General features: G+C 37.7%; 1 protein-coding gene across 1 annotated transcript in view; it reads left to right on the top strand.

The window, feature by feature from the left end:
- Positions 1-20,521, top strand: part of SPECC1L (sperm antigen with calponin homology and coiled-coil domains 1 like) — a 62,882-nt gene that overhangs the window by 28,578 nt on the left and 13,783 nt on the right. Inside the window, exons 6-13 of the mRNA XM_021549942.2 lie at positions 581-654; positions 1,141-1,316; positions 2,539-2,705; positions 4,327-4,418; positions 9,043-9,133; positions 10,964-11,047; positions 12,212-12,368; positions 15,757-15,859. Of these exons, the coding sequence (XP_021405617.2) occupies positions 581-654; positions 1,141-1,316; positions 2,539-2,705; positions 4,327-4,418; positions 9,043-9,133; positions 10,964-11,047; positions 12,212-12,368; positions 15,757-15,859 (944 nt within the window). The remainder of the gene's footprint in view (positions 1-580; positions 655-1,140; positions 1,317-2,538; positions 2,706-4,326; positions 4,419-9,042; positions 9,134-10,963; positions 11,048-12,211; positions 12,369-15,756; positions 15,860-20,521) is intronic.

Below are 20,521 nucleotides of genomic sequence, written 5' to 3'. Positions count from 1 at the left end.
GACCCCCTGTCTCATAACATGAGCTCACAGATTGTATGGCCTTTTGCTGTAAATATAGTTTGCTTTGACCTCAAATAGTAGCTTGATAGACAAGAATATGAGATTCTTGGGGACATGAGTTCAGTTTTGTCCCCGTGGAAGGCAGAGCTGTGAGTGTTATGTCAGCTGCTTAGTGGCAGGAATTAAACTGTGAATCAAAACGCTTAGTGTAGCTGCAGTTTATGTTTGAGGAGGGGAATTCCCCAAACATCCATGTTTTTAGGATCCTTTCATGTTAAATTGCCTAACTTGTTTGCTTGCTCTTTGTTACTGCTTTGTCATTTTAGTATTGTGATTTGGGATTTGTATAAGAATTGAGTTAGCTTATGCTGCTCCCCTTACCAGTCACAGAGGAGTGTGTACCTATGAACACCCTCTGGCAAATTATTCCTTCTCATACTATGTTTCTCAGATTCTTTGGTTATAAAAATGTTTTCTCTGAGTAAGTCTTCAAAAACATTTGCAGATCTTTTCAGTTATTCATTTTTAAGTAGATAAATCCCTGACTAAGGTCTTACAGGGAATTTAACTTTTTTTCCAGATACAGTTAAAAAACTTCAGGATCAGAAGCATGACATGGAAAGAGAGATCAAGAATCTGCACAGGAGACTCCGGGTTAGTAAAAACCAAAAAAGTCAATAAATTGTCAGCTTAGAATGTCTTAAAGCCAGCTTATGAAATTGTGAAAAGATAATATCATTAGACACAATGCCAATAAAATAATTATTTCTGAACGACAGGTACCATGGGAATATATTTACTAACCTACAGACACTAAGCAATACTAAAAATTTCTCAGTGTCACAAAGATATGATGTTGGGCTTAGGAGAAAATGTTCCTGTGTATTTTGATGTGGAGTTTAATATTAAATATTTTTCTCCTCCACTTTGAACATTTTATTTGTTCAGAAAAGAAATTAATGACTTTCAAACTCTAGTTATTTCCAGCAAAACCTCTTCAATTTAACTTCTGAGTTAGGTTGTTCCTAGCACTGGACAAGTGCCTCTGTCGTTCCTGTAAATCGCTTCCTTTAGCAGCATAGGAAAACTATGAATAATAAGGATAACTTTTATTTTTAACTTCCAAATTGGTGCTTGCAGGAGGAGTCAGCAGAATGGCGTCAGTTCCAGGCAGACCTGCAGACTGCAGTGGTCATAGCCAACGATATCAAATCCGAGGCCCAGGAAGAGATCGGCGACCTGAAGCGCAGATTGCACGAGGCACAGGAGAAAAACGAGAAGCTCACTAAGGAGCTGGAGGAGATAAAGTCACGCAAGTATGCCAATGACAACAGGGATATAGTGTCTCTTTTGCAGGAAAGGGGCAGTTTTGGAAATCCAGTTTAATTACTGAGGCTCCAGAAGTTTGTAAATCTTCTCACTGTGAGGATCTGTATTTCAGCAAAGCTGCTTTATGCTGCTTTCAGCAGTCAAAATAGGTATACTTACGACAGCAATATTTGTTTCTTTATACTGTATACTTAATCCACCCAGGGTTTTACAAAACCAAGTTGAAGTGGAGGATTTTTCCATTTTAACAGCTAAAAATTATTTGGCTTCCCACAGTGTGAAAAACAATCAACACTGACTTTTATGTACCATCATTAATATTTCTTTATTAGCAGTCAAGGCTTTTGGTGTGGTTAAAAACACAGCTGGGTTTTTACCTGAGAGGAAACCTTCATCTAGTTCTCCATATAACTTATACTGTTTTCTTTCTACCAATAATTAGAGGTGCTTTCTATATAAAAACAAAAGTAATCCAAATTGTGATATATTGTGGCTTGAATTAGGTGCTCCAAATATTTAGAAACTGAGTTCTATGTCTTTCAGAAATATTAAATCATCAAATAGGAACATCTTGGACAGTACCATTTGAATCCTGACTGCATTGTGTCTAGGGGTCAGATGTGTATATCGCTTATAGTAATGATGCTTCTGATGTGTATATATAAAACAGTTGTTTTCTGCATGGATGAGAATTTGGTGAGATTTACATTTAGCCCAGCATCTAGTAGGATAGGAGATCCTTTCACAGGCTGTGAAACTTAGGGTAAAGCTGATGCTGCCTAAAGATGTATACCAGAAATATATTCTTACCTCCTTAGCATTAAATTGTTTTCCATTCATTCAGGTGGAAAAAAAAATCTCCCCTATGAGATGATTATTTTCATGTGGAATGAGGAAATCCTTAAGTCTCAGTTTTTTCCATCAGTGTGTGTGAGACAGGAATAAGAATTAAGCCTCATATCAAATATTGATCTGACATACTTTTTTTACCAGATGCTGAGCTCTATTGCTGACAAATAATAAGAATTTACAGTGAAAATTTGGGTTGGTAACCCATTTCTGAATTACAGTGGAAAGAAAACAAGGTTAATGTAATGACCCATTTGGACAATAGATTTTAATTCAACTTCAATTTGTGTTGATTTTTTAAGCCTGTGCATGTTAAAATGTTTTTTTAAATACCCTAAATGAGCATCACATTGACTTCAGGCAGGAAGAAGAACGTGGTCGAGTGTACAATTACATGAATGCAGTAGAGAGAGATTTGGCAGCTCTGAGACAAGGAATGGGTCTGAGTCGCAGATCCTCCACCTCCTCAGAGCCAACTCCCACTGTGAAAACGCTCATCAAGTCCTTCGACAGTGCCTCCTCCCAAGGTGAGTGCCACCAGCCAGGGCAGCAGCTGCACCAGGCTGCCCCTCTCTGCTCCTCTCATGGCTCAGAGGCAAACTGCTTTGTCCTGTACTGACCTCCAAGTGATGGCTGAAGCAAACCAACCCAAACTGGATTGCAGAACAGATTGTTCACTGCAGTTAAGTGCAAGCATCCTTTTTGGTCTTGTCTTTATTTTTCTCTTTGCTGTTGCATTGCCAGTGACTCATATGCTGGATGCTTTGATTCAGTGCTCCTGTATATTAGAAATACATAAACACATATGACACACATAATTATAGCTGGGAGCACAGCTGATTTCAGCCTGATTATTAAAATGTGAACTTAATGTTCCAAATTAAGCATTTTAAAAGCCATGTAATAGCTAGAGCTGGGTTTTATTTCTTTTAATAACTTATATCTTGTACTCAGAGCTCTGATGACAGTTAAAAGTAAGATCCAGCCGTATCACCTGTTGAAAGATATAGGACATATTTTCTAAAAAGAAAGGAGTCTCACTCTTGAGACAATGGACTTTATTATGATTCTGATTGTGGGAAGAAATGTTTTCCATAGGTGACCAGAATAAGGAGTCCAAGTAATTATTCTGAAATGAGAAACACTTGGGTTTCACCTTTAACTGCCTATGAAACCTTGTGTGGATTAAAATATTTCCCTTGCCAGGTCTTTGGGTTTTGACTTTCATGTCCAACAAAGTCACCATAAGTTTCATGTAAAAAGTCTTGTTCTGAAACAGACTAAGTTAGCAGAGCCAGTACAGTACTGTGCACAGCAAAGCTGCTTTCCCCTGCTTGGAACTAGGGAGTTTAAGATACAGAACCATCTCTGCTATTTAACCATTCTGTAAATGCTTCTATTTCCATGCTTACTTGTTTTGGTCACAGGTATTTCCAGTATTTTACTTTTCTAGTGTTAATTTAGAAGGTCTTTTTAGTGTGTTACTTGGAGGAAGGTGCTTTCTTGCCAGAGTTAGTTTAGTTAAATGGTAAATCCTCTCTCCCTTCTTTGGAATCTTTTATTTCAATCTATCTGCCTTCTACTCAGCCAGCATTCATGCCTAATTATGTTGTTAAATCATCAGATCACTGATTCACCAATTTGGAATTTTTCTATTTTCACACATTTGTAAAAATGTTGCTTATTTAATCCCAAAGTTTAAGGTATATAATAATCTAGTTCTCAGGGACTTTGATTAGAAACTAGAAAGGAGAAGCAGGTGATATAGTTTATCTTTCTTGTATTACTAGCAGAGCCAGGAGCCTGCTGCTATCTCTTTAATTGTCTGAAGATCAGAGAGCTAGTAATGCCATGATTTACATCTGCCAAGGTAATAGTATCCTGCACCTTAGCCTTGTCCACCCCCAGCCAACTCAGGCTTTCTCCATGGATGATAGAAAGACAGCAGATGAAGGTAATTGCAGGGGAGTAAATGTGTAGGCATACTTTGAAATGACTTTTCAGTCAATTGCTAATTGAAATTCTGAGAGTGTGATCTGGTAAAACTGGTAATGTAAAGTACAAGGTGAGGGTTGGCTTTAGCAGTCTCCTGTTGCACTGCAGAACAGTGTCATGCTCACTCTGGCTTTCTTTCCATGTTCCTCCTAGTTCCAAGCCCTGCTGCTGCCACAATTCCTCGCACTCCCCTGAGCCCAAGTCCCATGAAAACTCCCCCAGCTGCTGCTGTATCCCCTATGCAGGTGGGTGTTCATGACTGCACTTAATCCTTCTCTGTGAAGAAGATTGTGTGAAACTACAGGTGGTAACATACAAGTATTGGCTGACTTGCTGGGGAAATAATGATAAAATGTTGCTTTAAGTAAGTAATCACTGAACTGTTCAGTCTAACAAGTCTGTCACTGAGAACCATGTTGGAAACTTGGAAGTTCTTGTTAAATATTTGCAACCATTGCTATTCCTGTGCTATTAAAAAGCGTGAGAGGAAGACTTTATTTGCATTCCTTAGTTTTAGAGTTGCCATTTGTCAGTTCTTACTCCTGTGCCTGGCAGGGAAACAGCAGTAATCCCCTTTGGCAGTGGACTAAGGACTGTGCAGAATCTCTCAGCAATCATCAGTGTAAATGTATCTTTCAATGCAGGCCTTACAGGGAGGATTGAAATAATTGCAAATTTCTGCTCTTTGTTCATTTTGCACTGACAGAGTTTGGCCAGTGGGTGATGATGCTGTGTATTTTGTGCTGCCCCTCTGAAGCTTTGTCCTTTTGCTCAGCTGCTGCATCAGCCTGGGTGCACTGAGGTGGCATTGTCAGGGCTCTGATGTTCAGCTTTGTAGATCTTTGCTGGCTTTATTATCTCACTTGCTGTGTGAAGTGAGATTTTGGTAGAAGCCAAGTTTAAAGACAACGCAGATGGGACCAGATTCATAAAGAAAAGTCAAAGAATGTACGTTGTTTCACTCCTTTAATATCCATAATCCTCCTGTTGCCTTCAAGATATTGTTATCCAAAAGTTCCAAAACTTGATTTTCACTGTAGGTCAGTGTAATGATTTTGCAATACATTTTCTCTGCCTGAACTGAGGAGTCTATAGCCATATTAGCTTTTAGTCCTCAAGGAACAATACCTGGAACAGACTGTTCTCCTGTTCTCAAACTAGTGCAGCTTTTATTCATTTAAGAGTGAATTTCATGAAACAAATAGCCTTAAAGCAAAGAGAATGAATTAAATAGTTTTTTGGGAGAGCTTCTGCTTCTTCTTGTGGTTCAGTCACTCTTGACAGCAATTTTCTAAATTAGTTAAATGTGACGAGTTCGCTGACAGATGCTTTGTTCCTATTGATCTGGCTTTATATTTCTGTTTATTTCTGCACTCTTGTAGGAGGAGGCAGACTTAATCTCATGTTGCAAAGGGCTGAACCAGACCTTTGGCAGACAGAAGACTTTTTGGTGAAGCCTAAGGCTTTATCTCACTTCATTTACCTGTAAATTAACCATAAACCAAAGTAATCTCTTAGAATACTGCAAAGCTGCTCAGGTTTACAGCTCTTGTTTGATGTTCTTGATCTGCCAGAATTACTTGAATTTTGAATTAAACTTCTGGTATAGACTCAAGTCATTAACAGCTGGATACTCATTAGTGGGAAACATTGCCTGAAAAACAAAGGGAAGGGTGTGTAAATGAAAACAGCTTCTATTGTCTTTCTGAAGATAGGTGGTTTTCTTCAAAGTGCTTGTAATTATCCAGAAGGCAATTGGGTTTCATGACCTCAGTTATGTGAATATTTTCTGCTCAAGAGAGAAGGGGGTTGAGTTTTCTTTAGTTTCATATTTCAGCCTCATTTTCTACTGTTGCATTCCATGTTTTTTAAAAACGTTTTTTAATTTTTTAAAAACATTTTTTGCTTGTGCTTTCTTGGAATTGAAAAGTAAGATTTTAATAAGTAATCACAATGTGAGCTGGACTATTGGCTCCCACCTTATAGAAGTCATCTATGGTTTAAGGTCTTTGAGGAAAGGTGGATCTCTGTATGGATGTTACAGTGTTTATTATCAATAGTTTCAGTTCCTCTTAAATGCTGTCACAGGGGAAATATTTACATGGGCACCTACTGAGAAACTGCACAGTGTTCATACTTCCATAAGATGGACTGATTGCAAAAAACATTGTCCAAGTACAAATGCATCACCATGTGCTTTGTCTTTGAATGTCCTCAGTCTTGAAGAGATTTTGTTTGCTTGGTTTGTTTTTCTTTACAGCTGTGTCTATGTATAATGAGATAGATTCTTGGTTATATTTTGCAACTCAAAACAAACAAACAAACCCCTTTCTGGCTTCAGGTCCAAGCCTGCAGTAGAACATAGCTCTGTTTTACTATGTCTCTTAGCAGTACTGCAAAACAATTTAGGAAGAGAGGTATGAAGAGAATGCTTTTCAGAATGTGAAAACAGCCCTGCTGGGTTAGCCCAAAGCTTAGCTGGTCTGGTATGCCACTGGGAGTGACCAAACCAGATGCCTAGGGAGAAACCTAAGGACAAGGGAGTCTATCTGCTGCTTTCCCTAGGTACTTCCATTTTCTGTTTTGTAGCTGGAGGACTCTCTGAAACAGATGTGGTTTCAGATTTACAGGTTACCACTGAACGTCCTGTTTTGCTTTGAGCATATAAACTTCCAGGGTCCAAGCATTTTAGTGTCAAACACTTCATGTGTCTTAACTAGTCAGTATGTGAAAAACTGGTCTGCAATTGCCATGTGTAGGTGTGCTGGCATGGAGTGCAAAGTGATCAGAAAGAGGTACCTGGATAGTGGTGATGGTCATATTTCCTTCCATAGCTGACAACTGACACAAGGATGATGAGTCAGAAGCCAAATATTTGGAGTTGAAGTGACTAGTTCATCCTGCCATAATTCTATTTTAAATTAAAAGCATCTCCCAGACACCTGTGCACTGCTACATAGATGAAGGCAAGTGAAAATAGATAAACATCAGTTGGTCCATGTTCCTCTGGTTTGCAGTGCATCGGTCCCTGTGTTACTGCTGGTAGCTGTGATAGATGGAATTAGGAGTTAAAAAGGGCAAGGGAGCAAAGAGACAACCAGTTGTTTTATTGCAAAGAGACAAGACCAATATACAGCAAGTTATCAGCTAAGTGATACAGCCACTTTCTTACAATATCCATAAAGGATGTTTGGTTTTAAGGGATAAAGGTTATCCAGTTCTGTACATACCTGTGTTTCTTGGCTGAAGCTCTGTACTTGCTTGCCTCTGTAGTGCCAGTCCCAAAGCTAATCAAAATTAAATATTTTTATTTTAGCCTCATGTTTTAGCTGTTTCTTGGGATGGGGAGATGCATTGAAATGGCTCACTTTGGTACGTTCATAACCTTGAGTTAGGAAATGTTTGGGGCTTTTTTAAGTAGGTGATACAAGTGTGAAATAGCAGCTCTTAGGGGAAGCTGTTGTGGACATTTCTGGGCATGGCTCACAGGCACTTTCACCTGCACATTTAAAGGTATAATCTTTGTTGTGTATGTGCAGGACATTGGATATATGAAGTGATGAAATTCTTTGTGCTGTACTTTGGCAGTTGTTCTCTCCATTTGATTTTTAGCACAAAAGCATAACTCCAGTTTGACTCTAACTGATGAATAAGTAGCCCTGTAATCCTGCCTGTGCTATGGGATGCTGTAAAGTATATCCTGTTAACTTGTTTTAATCACAATTCTGGATTTGTCTGTCTTGGCTGCATTATTTGGCATGAGAAACATCTGACCTTTAGTATTTTATGAAGATAAGACTCATTTAACCTTGGCCAGATGGAAACCTGAAAGAGTTTTCAGGATAAACACATTAGTGGATTGATTATGATTAAATATTGGAATCTAATAGAAAGGACAGGGTGAATAAAGAATGAACTATAATTTGCAAGAGGCTCTTTGAAATGATTAATTTGAAGTAATTGTGGGCGATCCTCCATGAGTCTTCAACAACTGAATCTGTTTCAGTAACTATAAGGGTAATTATTGCTTTGTACAATTCACTGTGTGAGACTAAAATGCTTATTTTAGTCCTTTTCAGTGCTTACTGAACTGTGTGTACAAGTCTGAACACAGCTGTGATCATGTGCTTGCTAAAAGCCATATATTGCTAAATATTTATATAAAGCTTGAAAACTAAATGCTCAATTCATAGCTCTTTAGAGGAGAAAAAAAAATGAAGTGACCTGAGAAAGCAAAAAAAAAAAAATTGTTTTATAACATCTTTGACAAAGAATAAAATGTGTCTCTCCATTTGTTCCCAGAGCATCTCAGTTAAATATGTGAGAACAAAAGCTCTTGACATTCTGAATAAACCCCATTTTTTCAGTAGTGTTTTTCTTAGCAAAGAGTACTTTGGGTCACTGTACCCATTACACCCTTTTCCCGACTTTCCAGGAAGAGGCACAAAGCTGTAAAGGCTTATGTTAATTACACAAATCATGCACTAAAACCCTGGCTTTATATAGGGAGTTCTGTCGGTTTAAATAAACACATCAAGTTTAACCAGAGCAAACAAAATATAAATGAAGGTGAGAATGAATACAAAAACTGCAAGAGTATTCACAACCTTAATTTTTAACACTGGTCTGAGGAACAGGACTCAGCTCAAAGAAGTAAATGTTACAGGATCAAGGCATAGTCAGATTGGCAAAAGTAAAGGTTTTAAAAGTAAAGAAGGAAAAATTTCCAAAGGTTCCTTTATTTTTGTATTTCTTTAAAATTAATAATAATGTCATATCTGAATTTCTAAAGCTGATTCTGCAATTCTACATTTGTTTTTTTTTTTACCTTCTAGTTATGTCTGACACAAGTATTTTTTTCCATTTCAGAGGCATTCCATAAGTGGGCCAATCTCAGCTTCAAAACCCCTTGCTACATTGACAGACAAAAGACCAAGCTATGCAGAAATTCCTGTTCAAGGTACTGATTCAAGTTCATTTAAACTTTGGTTTTAGCACTGCTATTGATAGTTTTTTAAAAAATTACTTAGTATCCAAAGCATTATCATGTTACATATTTTTATTATCGAAATATCTTAATAGAGTCATAGAACCATCTTATGTTTAAGCTCTTTCTACTTGTGTTTCATCACATGTAGTGGTGTAACATAAAGATGCTTTTTTGGATTTCCAACAGAAACACAATTGCATGCTGATAACTTGGTACTATTCTGACAAGTTTTAGTGTGTGCATAAACTAAGATCACTTGTAAAATCAAGATAAGGTAATTTCAGGGACATACATTGCAGCTGTCCCAGATATTAAAAAACCCAACCTGTGGGGTTACAGGTTTTTTAACCCCCCAAAATGAAACAAAGATGATGGTTGGCATTGTATTGCATGTGAATAATAAAATAAACTCATTAAGTATTGAACCTTCAGGAGCCAAATGAAAAATTGAATGGAATTGAGTGTTGATTTATCTATTTCCCAATATTCCCCTGCTCTGTGAACTTTGTTTTGTCTCTCAAAACCCTGTTCACAATGTGCTCTTCCTGTGAGAATGAATGGCTATCATGTGTTGGGTGTAGTTCTCTGATTTATGCCTGCTTTAGGGGCTTTTTGTGTGTAGATGTTTCTCAAGATAATCCCCATATGACTCCAGGCTGAATATTTCCTCTCAATTTGGTATTCCTGAGGTCTGATGTTTTCTAAAGGGTTGTTTTTTTTTTTTTCTGTAGCACTTCATAATAGTGTGTATGTGCCAGATTTCCTTCTTGCTTTTGTTGAATCCATATTGAGGCTATTTGTACAATGCAGCTGCAGTTTTAATTTTAGAAACTTTGATATTTTTAGGAATATTGAAATGCCTTTCCAAGAAGATAATACAGGATTCTTTAATTGTTACAGAGTTCAGGAATAGTCATGAGCTTAAACACAAAATTAATTGTATGTTTTACATGGCTTTTGTGGGTTTTTTTGAACCAGTGAATGCAGGAGCAGGACTGTGTTCCAGGAGTGAAGGTGCCAGATAAAATTCCTGTGTACAACCATACAGATATATTTTTAATGTATCTCTCCAGCAATGTGTAAAAATTTCACATTTTCAATTAATAAATGGGGTTTCACTTTTCTTAATCCTTGTTTCCTTGAGGTTTTATATTCAAATAACTGTCTTCTAAGCGTTTCTATGTAGGAGTATGTAAACCTTTTATTTGCAGCTTTTACTTGAAGGAATATTTCATAATAGGAAATGGCTTTGATTTGTTGCTAAGAAAATTAATTTTGTAGGCACTGGTAGGCACTTAGGCAGAATTAATCTTGCAATATGTAAAGGCACTTTTTAGATCCTGCTGCATGGAGGAAGAAAGGAACAATATATAGTTTATTTAATAAATAAAATGAAAAAAAAAATCCCTGAAAACCAAAAAATATCAGTCCAACAAACCAGAGAGAAGGAAAAAAGAAATCACCTGTGGGATAAAGCAGTCTGCTTTACCACTGAACATTATGAAGGACATATTGAATATTTTTTTCCATGAGCTGAATGGGGGTTGCTTTCTCAGCCTTTTGGGATTTTTTCATGGCCAGGGCAAGTGGATTAGCAGGAGGCTTTAGGGCAAAAGGATTAAGGTGCTCCTGGTGTATTCCTGGTGCACTTCATTGGCAATGGGCAATTTTAGGGCTTTTCTATCTTCCAGCTAAAATCAACAGCCCTCCCTAAAACAGCCAAACTCGGGCACTGGTGGGCAATATTGGTGACTCAGACCCTGACTGTCTTATTGATCTCCCTCCTTTCTCTTTGTCCAGAGCATTTGCTGAGAACATCCTCCACCAGCCGCCCGGCCTCTCTGCCCAGGGTCCCCGCCATGGAAAGTGCCAAATCCATTTCAGGTAACAGCACGGCTTTTAGGTGTCAGCAAAATTAGGAGCTCTCACTTCAGTCACGTGCTTACAGGTCTGCTTTGTGACTGGCATAACCCACAAATATTCTTCAGTATTGCTGATGGTAGTTGCTGGACATTTGATGTTAACTTTGGATTTGAAAAAAGCCAGACTTGCTAAAAGTTTATGCAGAGTGTTAATTTACTATCAAGCTGTATATATTGATGTCTCTGTATCAGCAAGGGCTTCTAAAACCAAGTCTTTATTAATTATAGCACAAATGGTGGGGTACTGTGAAAATGATGCTTTGTATAATCTAGGCAGAATTGATTTTAGATCAATTTAAAAAAAAACCCAAAAACCCTATATTTGAGTAAATGCTTACAAGTTTTAGATAGTTTTTGTTTGTAGAAGAACACAAACTTCTTGTGTGTGGTATTAGTAAATTAATGTACTTTCTCCCAGTTCATTAGAAAATAAACCCCTGATTTATGTTTGATTTGCACAAACATGAACAATGATGATTTTTTAAGTATAAAGGCAAACCTCATACTTTTAACTTGAAACTCTTCCATGCAGAGAACATGTAACAATTCCAAAATAGGTTTTAATGCTTGTGCTTTCATTTGAAAGAAAAAGAATTTCCTTTGATAAAATGAAGCAAGCTCTGTGGAATGTGGCTGACTGGTCTCAGGTCAACGTTTGATATTCTTGTTGATGATATTTAATTAATGTCCAGAGCATCACATACATGGCAATTCTTCATTAAAATTAAATGGAAATAAAACAGCTGTCATCTCTAAACTGATTTGGTTTTCTTTTTCCTTAACTGCTTGAAGCTTCGCAGCGTAACGATCTGGACTAGAGGAAAATAAATGTTTTGATGTTAAAATTCCTTCTCATTCATTAAATCCTTCAAATGGAAGTGGTCATGTTCCATTAAGATACATCCATCAAACTTTCTTTGCCTCAAAATACAGGCTTGATCATAAATGTTTTTAGTGCAGTCTAAAGCTTTCATATTTCCAAAGTGGAAGGCATCAAGAAGAATGTTGACACCTACTATTAGATACAGGTTTCTATGCTTGGTTTCTGAACTAATGCTTGTCTGAGAACAAGTTTGAAAGTTTTAATGTTTGCAAATGATAAATGCCTGGGCAATTTTCCCCTTAGTGTCTCGAAGAAGTAGTGAAGAAATCAAGCGGGACATCAGTGCACCGGATGGAGCATCCCCAGCATCTCTCATGGCAATGGGAACCACCTCACCACAGCTGTCCCTCTCATCTTCTCCTACAGCATCAGTCACCCCTACAACCAGGAGCAGAATAAGGTAACAATCCTTTACTGGGGCTAATTCCACATCTGTCTGCCTGCATATCTCTAGTGTATAATATTGGTACTGAGACTGCAGGCCCCACACAGTAATCACCTTCAGTAATCTGTAAGAGCTTCAGAAAGGTTTTTCTGCACCTCAGTATTTGTTTTGAAAGTTAGACTAAAAGTTAAACTTTTTAAAGCTTTCGAGTTAATAACAGAATTTATACTCCACTAGAAAAGCAAGCTAAGTCATGTCACTAAATAATAGTAGCAGTTCAAACTACCACAAAGCCAAATTCTGGAAGTGAGCTTGCAGCACATGGAGCAGATCATGCAGACTGGCTTGGACCCAGGGAGTCCATGATAAACCTTAACTTCTGTAATCCCAGTTGAAGACAAAAAGCAGCATGCCCAGATCTTTATCCCAGACACTGGCAGGTCTTTTTAATAAACATGATTGAATGGGCCTGGGTTTTTTTGTCCCACAGATGGAGTTATAGTGCAAGTCTGAGCAGCAAATGGCCAGACAACCTCCTGTGATTAGTAAGACAAAAGATAAGTCTGTGGTAAATATAAAACTTTTCCTTTCTGTTGTGCTATCAGTCAGAGGACTTCAAAGTATTTAATCCTCATTTTGTCCAAGTGAAGTATGTCCTCAGCTCTGCTTCATAGGTTGGGAAATTTGCAGACAAAGGTTAAATAACTCTGTCAAGACCATTTCTCACAGAACTTCCTGACAAAGCTTTTGTACAGCAGAACTGTTAAACCCTTAAGGTTCAGAGACACTTGCAATATGTATAAAATTCTAAGGTATTCACAGTTGTGGGTGCTTTTGAAAGTGATTTTCCTGAAATTAGCTGACACAGGCCTCAGTGCCGCCCTCCTTTTATTGTGCAGAAATTAAACTAAGTTTAATTGTGGGTACTTTACTACAGCAATTGTGTATGTTAGCACCTAAATTTAAACTGATTACATCCAGAAATAAGTTTTAAAAAAAACCTCTGAAACACCTGTGTTTGAACTTTGAACTGGTAACATTGAGTTGTATTGGTGTCAGTCTGCAGACTGGAGCAAATAGTGTGGCATTCCATGGTGAAACTGTTCAGTTATAATTATGAAATCATTACTGTGCTGCCCAACCATTGCCTGCAGTGTTCAGTACTACAAGAGACTTAATGGGCTGTGCAGCAGTGGGTGTGTGGTGATGAGTGTGGCCTTTGGAGCCACTCTGATTTGTTACATGATCAGATTTCTCTGTTTTCCCTATTTTTTTTTCTGAAAGTTATTGGAAGATAGACAGTTATTGGTGTAGTTCACTAGAACAAATACTTGCAGTTTACTGTTCCCTGTTCTAGTTGAAAATTCATTAGCTCTTGATTTGAAATGCTGTTGACCCAATATGTGAACATACAAGATTTTTATGTCAAACCATTTCTCATTGTCTCCATACAACTTAATGCTAATTTATTTTCTTCAGCAGTGTTTTCATAACTGTGAGAAGCTGATATAAACCATGTGCTTTTGATGGAATTTGAGAACAGGCTGTACAGCTCCCTCATGGCTAAACAGTATGTTTAGTGTAAAGAGAGAGGGATGTTTTTATTTGAGTTCTATTGTTGCCCCAGATCTCTGTTCTTCAATTCTCACAGTGTTGCATAACCCTCATTATAGATTGAATATGCAATCCCATTGTTACTTGTTTCAATCACCAAAGGAGAAAATCATCAGTGTAAGTTGTTGATATTTGTACTGATTTAAGAACTGAAGTACAGAATTTCTTGAAGCATCATTCTGGCTGTGTGGTGCCTATGAAGTTTAGGTACAGTGACCTATTCAGATAATTTATTTCCTATTTTAAATACACAATTATTGACTTCCTTGTCATGTTAAATCAAGATGAGCAATTAGGTTTGAGGGCTCAGCATCAAAAATAGCAGTTACTGTTTTGTGTTTAATGTCCTGCTGGGCATAAATTTTTATGGATATTTCAGCTGTTATCTCTAAGTAACTTGGAGATCCTGCCCATCCATATGTCAATGAAAACTGGCCAAGCAAACTGCAGTACATGTACTTAAGATTAGTGCATTAAAACATTTCCTTGTCTGATGTGCCACATTCTCTTTTGTGCATGGGCCAAGAGATGCTGATCCGTGGAACAGTCTCTGGTGTTCTGTTTATAGCACGCACACACAGAATGTGTGAAGATATTCACATTCCATGGATGCTTTCTTTTCCCTTAGCAGGAGCTGGAGAGTTGCTACCTGTAAATCTGCAGCAGAGAATCCACTGATGATATTATTTACTTCCACTTTCCACCCCTCTTTCCAGTCACCGTATGTGCTGTAAAGAACAAAGAGTTGAAGATTTGAGAGTGAATGCATAAAATCCCTTTGTCTTTTGGGAAAGATTCAGAAAGAGTAACTTAGGGTATCATTTCTGTGAATGTTTTGAAAACTTTGCTTACATCAGATAGGACTCCTTAAAAATGGCAAATGGGGACATCTTTGCAGTTCACTGATAGCTATCTTATTTTAATTTTCCACATGGAGATTTTTAAAAACAAGAACAACTTCTTGCACACTTTGTGTGTGATAACTAATAGCCATAATGGTGTAGTACTTGCTCTTTTTGTCAAAGACTGTTTGTTATAATATCTATAGAAATACTGAATCATGTAACCAGGCCACTAAAGAAGTGTTAGCCTCTATAATATATATATTTTTTAATCTAAGAATTCATTTCTGAAGCGTGGTAAAGAGATGCATGTAATGTAAGGCTCATGAAGAAAATTGCCAACTTAGGTTGTTCTTTTCTTCCCCAGTCTTTTCTTAAGGAAAAAATTACTTAAGATAACTTGACAAACTGGAATTGAAATTAATTGACTGCTTTTATTGTGCTAATACATCAAATGGCAGATCAGCCTACATAGATCTTCCCCTTCTTTTTTGAGAACTCCAGGTCTCAGGCAAGTGTTCTGGTAATAACACCCTGCTGCTCATATGCAAACTTGTTGTTCCAAGGTGACATTTGTAATCAGCCATGAGATGCAAAAGAGCATCAGTTTATATTCTTTCTAAATCAGAAATAAAGTCGCTTGAGTTAGTTTAATGGTTCAGGCTGGAACTTAATATGTTGTGAGTTTAATTTTTCAAACTCTTAAAAATATCATTGAGGTGGAAAGATCTAGTTAAAAAAGGAAAAAATCTAGTTAAAGGAAAGAGAAGGATGATTTGCTAATGAAAGAATTACTCCGAACTAACTCAAAAGTCTTTTGCAGGTATTCCTGTGTGTTCTCTTTTTCAGTTTGCTACTTTCAGTGTGCCAAGAATTTGTCCTTCTATTTAAGCCTTTATAAATACCTATTTCTGTTGTGTTATAAGCTGTTTTGGCCTTGTTCCTAGGGAAGAGAGGAAAGATCCCTTGTCTGCCCTGGCAAGAGAATATGGAGGCTCCAAGAGGAACGCCCTGCTGAAGTGGTGCCAGAAGAAAACAGAGGGCTACCAGGTACCTGCAGAGCTGGCTGACCCTGTGCTCAGTGGCTGCCAGGCAGTGGAGCCTGCCCGTGGCACGAGCCAGGCTGCTCCACACCTGACTGCATGGACTGAGTGCCCTGGCATGTCCTGTTCCCTCCCCGTGGAACGCGTGCTCCCAGTGCTGCTCCAGCACCAGCAGCTCCTCAGTCACTTTGCCCCACAGCTTTTTCTTAAGGGGGCAGCTGCCCTCCCACTGAGCCACTTGAAATCAGCCTTTTACAGGTTGCACTTTTGAAACTGGAGCTGAAACTTTATCAACTGAATGTTTAAATTAATGTTTCCCAAATGCAACTAGAGTACCATTTCTCAGATTTCAGAGGTTTATTTTTTATAGGTAATTATCATAGGGTTTTCTTTGGATCTTTGAATGCACTCCCATTTGGCCTCTTAGGGACAGTTTGTTTTGTCAAGGTAGCATTGTCTTGCATTTTGAACTTGGCTTTTTACTGTAGTTACAGACTTTTTTTTTTCTCCACTTGGTCCAAATGTTATCAGAAGCCAAAAGAACTAACAAGATAACTGTCCAGAGTTCTCCTGATTACATTATTTTTTCAAAAGAATAGTGGCTTCAGCAAACTAAACCAGGATGTTAATAGTCTGACCATGATGTATTTGTTTGGTTAACTTGTATTGAAAGTGTTTGGAGTTCCCAACACAATCCTCAGTTTAAGAACTTTACTCTTTCCATGACTTGAGCCTCACAATGCAGGAGGAAGTTGAGAGCCACATAACAGGATGGTCACCCATCCATAGGAAAAATCCTCCTCCAGCACAATGGACAGGCTGTGATATAAGCCCTCCCCCTCTTCCTGTGGCACGTCTGATACTCAACTGTGCTATTCCTGAGGAGAAGCAGCTTTGTGGAAAGAGCCTTTCTCCTTCCCCACGTTTTAAAAAAGGCAGGATGTTACATTTCTTTATAAATCCTCGAACAAAGTGCAAAAATATTTTCCCATATTGTCTTGAAATGAAAGATGAATTTGACAGCTTCATTAATCTGGTTAGGAAAAGCGATAGAAATTATTCCAAACTTTTCACTCTGTAGTTGTGTGCACATTCAAGAATACACTTCTGATTCTACAGATTGCTGCTTATAATTCTTTGAGTTTTGTAAACACTGGTAAAAGGATAGCTTTTGAGACTTACTGTACTTCTTCAGAACCTGCAGCAAGGTCCTGAGAAAGCACAGAGCATCTGCAGAGCCACTGCAATGCCTTCATTGAAATTGTAAGATACTATCAGGAGGTTATATTAAGTAATTCTGGGAGAAGAATAGCTTTTGCTTTAGGCACACTCATTTTTCATTCCTTTATTGTACAGGATTTTATTATTTTCAGCATCCCCTGAAATTCAGTTCTGGTTGAACACTGTTGGTGGTATTCAAATGTTTTAAACATACCCAGCACTGTATTCATTGTGAACAGTGCTTATCCAGATTTCTGGCATCTCAATGTTATCAATAACAGATAAGGATCTTTTTTTATTTTCAATGAATCTCTGCTTCATTTTAATTTTATTTTAAAACCGTGTGTGTTCAAAACTGACTAACAGGAAGCATCAGGGTAATGAACATCTCCCTTCCTCATTCAGTCTTGGTGAAGATACTCAGCTCTTCTTCCTTCCCTGTCATCCAAGCATGGACAGGATACCCTCTTTACCTCCAGCTCTTCCTGTGTCTCACACTCTGCCACAGCTCCCTTTTCTCCCCAGCATTTCCTATCATCAGAACCACTTTTCCTCTCTACCACTGTTGTTTTGTTTGCTTTAGCACCTGGGTGAGAGCCAGCACCAGCTTTCTGAACTGCAGGTACATGCTGGCTGCCCAGCCCCGTGTCTCTGAGCTGCTGCAGGAGCCTCACAGAACACAAATCCTAAATATCCCAACCTTTTCCCCTAGGAAGAGCAGTAGGTCACCTTCTATCCAGTCACCAATTTCCATCCAATATTTGCTGTAAATATAGCAGGCTAAAGGAAAGATACTTGGAGATGGAGTCTGTAACAAGTTCTAAAATGACCTGAAGGATTGTAACCATCATTTGGAAACAAGGGAAAGAAAAGAAAATATTAGAAACCTTTTCTTTCAGAATAATTATTTTCTTAATTTTGTCCTATTCATATTAAACTACCAATACTTAGGTAAAACCCTGTAAGCCAGTATTTTTCAAGATGTGTTCAAATCACAACTGATTCATCCACTGCCAACAGTAATCACATTTTTGTCTAGTTTTCTCCCTCTCACCTGGAGGTGATGTCTCACAGCTGTAGGTCTTTATGCATAAATGCATGGAAGGTATTTATAGAAAATTATTTCAGCTGTTGGTGTTTCAGGGAAGATGCACCTTGAGTTAAAGCTCCATTTCTGAGAGACATGTTTGCTCCTGGCATTGTTTTGTCTTTCATCTCTGGTGTTATATTTTGCACTGGATAGTGGAAAGTAGCTAGTGAATACTAAAAAACAGTAATCACACAAGTAACCAGATACAAATCTTAATTTCTAGAATTTTTTGAAGGTTTACAGAGTTCTAGGTGGGCTGCCATTAGTTCAACCTGTTGAGCACTAGGTGTGGTGGAGTTGGTTTATCCTTATCAACAGGGTAAAATACTGCTAATATTTTTTTAATAAAATATATTTCTCTTCTTTAAAGAGAAAAAAACACACCAAAATCTGTCCTGTTTCAAAGAGAGAATGTTTTCTTTACTCACAAGATACTTGTGGAGAATGCAGCACTACAGAATTGTCTGGTATAAGTGGTATGGGTTTTTTGTCTGCTCAAGTAAAATGGAAGAGAAATACCTCCTGCTTTTCTATCCCTTCTAGAAAATTGATTTCAGGCTTTGATTAAAAGTCTTAAGTACTTATTTCTGCTTTAGAAACTTGAAAATTTATGAATGTTAAATAATTCAAATATGATAGTGTGGTGAAGCTCTTAATTTCACTCCATTATAGTGGGATAAACCCTGTTAAAAAACCCTGTAAATTACTTCATTGTACACTTTTCTTGATTTATTCAAGCAAATTTGGAGGGGAATAAATGAATAGTCACCTTTAAATGCAGTTGTTAATATTTAACTGTGTTCCAAATGTTTTTTTGAGACCTCAGTAAAAAAAAATCAGGTTGGTACAGCGAATGAAAATAAGAGAAGTTACTGGTGTAAAGACATGAATTACTTCATCTCTTACTATATTGTAGCCTTTAACATGCTGCCTGGATGTTGCTGGCAGGCAGGATTTCTCCTTGGAGCTGAGGTTTGCAGCATGGTGATCTGCAGAAGGTCAGTGCAGGACTAGCAGAGGCAGGTTCTGTATTAACTTCCACCCAGAGCCTGTTCAGTCCTGACACAATTGCACACACCAGTTACTGAGCTGCATTGTTTTCTGGGCTGAGCAGGTCTCTGAGCCATGAGAGAACAGAGCTGCTCTCAAGATAAGCATTTAGATAAAAGAGGAGCAAATCACCTTTAGTTTTCAGATCAACAGGCACAAAATAGTTGAAATTTCATCGTGTGTTAGCTTTGCTCAGGATCTGACACTGCTGCAGTGTACAGAGCCAAGTGCTGCATTTTTCAGAGAGAGAATCCTCCTGGCTCCTCTAAAATATGTGCAGTGTCATAAAACTGTCATAAATTCCAGATATCTTCAAAGCATAAAGTAATCCCATCCAGCTGTTATGGAGCATTTACTCTGGCTGGAGCACAGCTACTTTCATTTTGAGTACACAGCTAATAAAAGTCCCAAAAAGGATATGAGCATGCATGTTTCATGTTAAAAGAGGACCAACAAACAGGATACACACATCCTTACCCATTCTTATCTCCACCAGTATTTTAATTTATTTTCCATTTTTGTCAGCATTCTGAAAGATAATTCACTTCCAGAAGTCTGACACCAAAAAAGCAATTGCCATAAAATTGCAAGAAGAATAGACTAATTTTTTTTAAGCTTTTAAAGCTTTAAGCTTTACACACTTCCTAGGTACAGATACACTTAGTGTAGCTATGTAGTACTTGTCCTTTATTTTATACAATGCTGCTTTCTGGAAAGACTTTTGCTGCAAAGACCTAATTTTTACCTCCTGTACAGATCAGAGCTACATGTCTTACAAAAACTGAATGCTATGCTTGGTGCACCTTGAAATCAAGCAATGCTTTCATTTGTGCTTGGGCAACAAATGTAGAATAACAAAACCAAAAGTAAAAAATTGTTCATATTCCTTTTTGTTTTTAACTTACCAACACTGAGCTAGGTTATATCCTATTCAAAGTATTATATTGATTTTAAAAATGCACAAGAAAAGGACATGACTGTGCTTATGTAAGCCTGTGTTCAAATACTGACTCCAGGGTGTGCTTTCTGTGCTGTCTGGTTGATTCATCAGAGTAGTCAGGATGCCAAAACACTTCTCTCCTTGGTTTAAGATGATGCTTTAGCCAAAAATCGTTGAGTTATGGAAAGACATGCTTCCTTTTTGTGTTTGGATTGGATTCTGACACAAGAGAAATGTCAACTTGTTAGACTTAATTATGAGAAAATTTAGAATAAATTATGAAGCTGTCTGTACCTCTAAGTGTTTCAGACATTTATGTCTGAAGCTATTACTGGATTTTCTGAGAATGACTGCTTCTTTTATGGTTC

This window comes from Lonchura striata, chromosome 18 (assembly GCF_046129695.1).
Source record: "Lonchura striata isolate bLonStr1 chromosome 18, bLonStr1.mat, whole genome shotgun sequence".
Lineage (NCBI taxonomy): Eukaryota > Metazoa > Chordata > Aves > Passeriformes > Estrildidae > Lonchura > Lonchura striata.
This window is presented reverse-complemented; position numbering and strand designations above follow the sequence as displayed.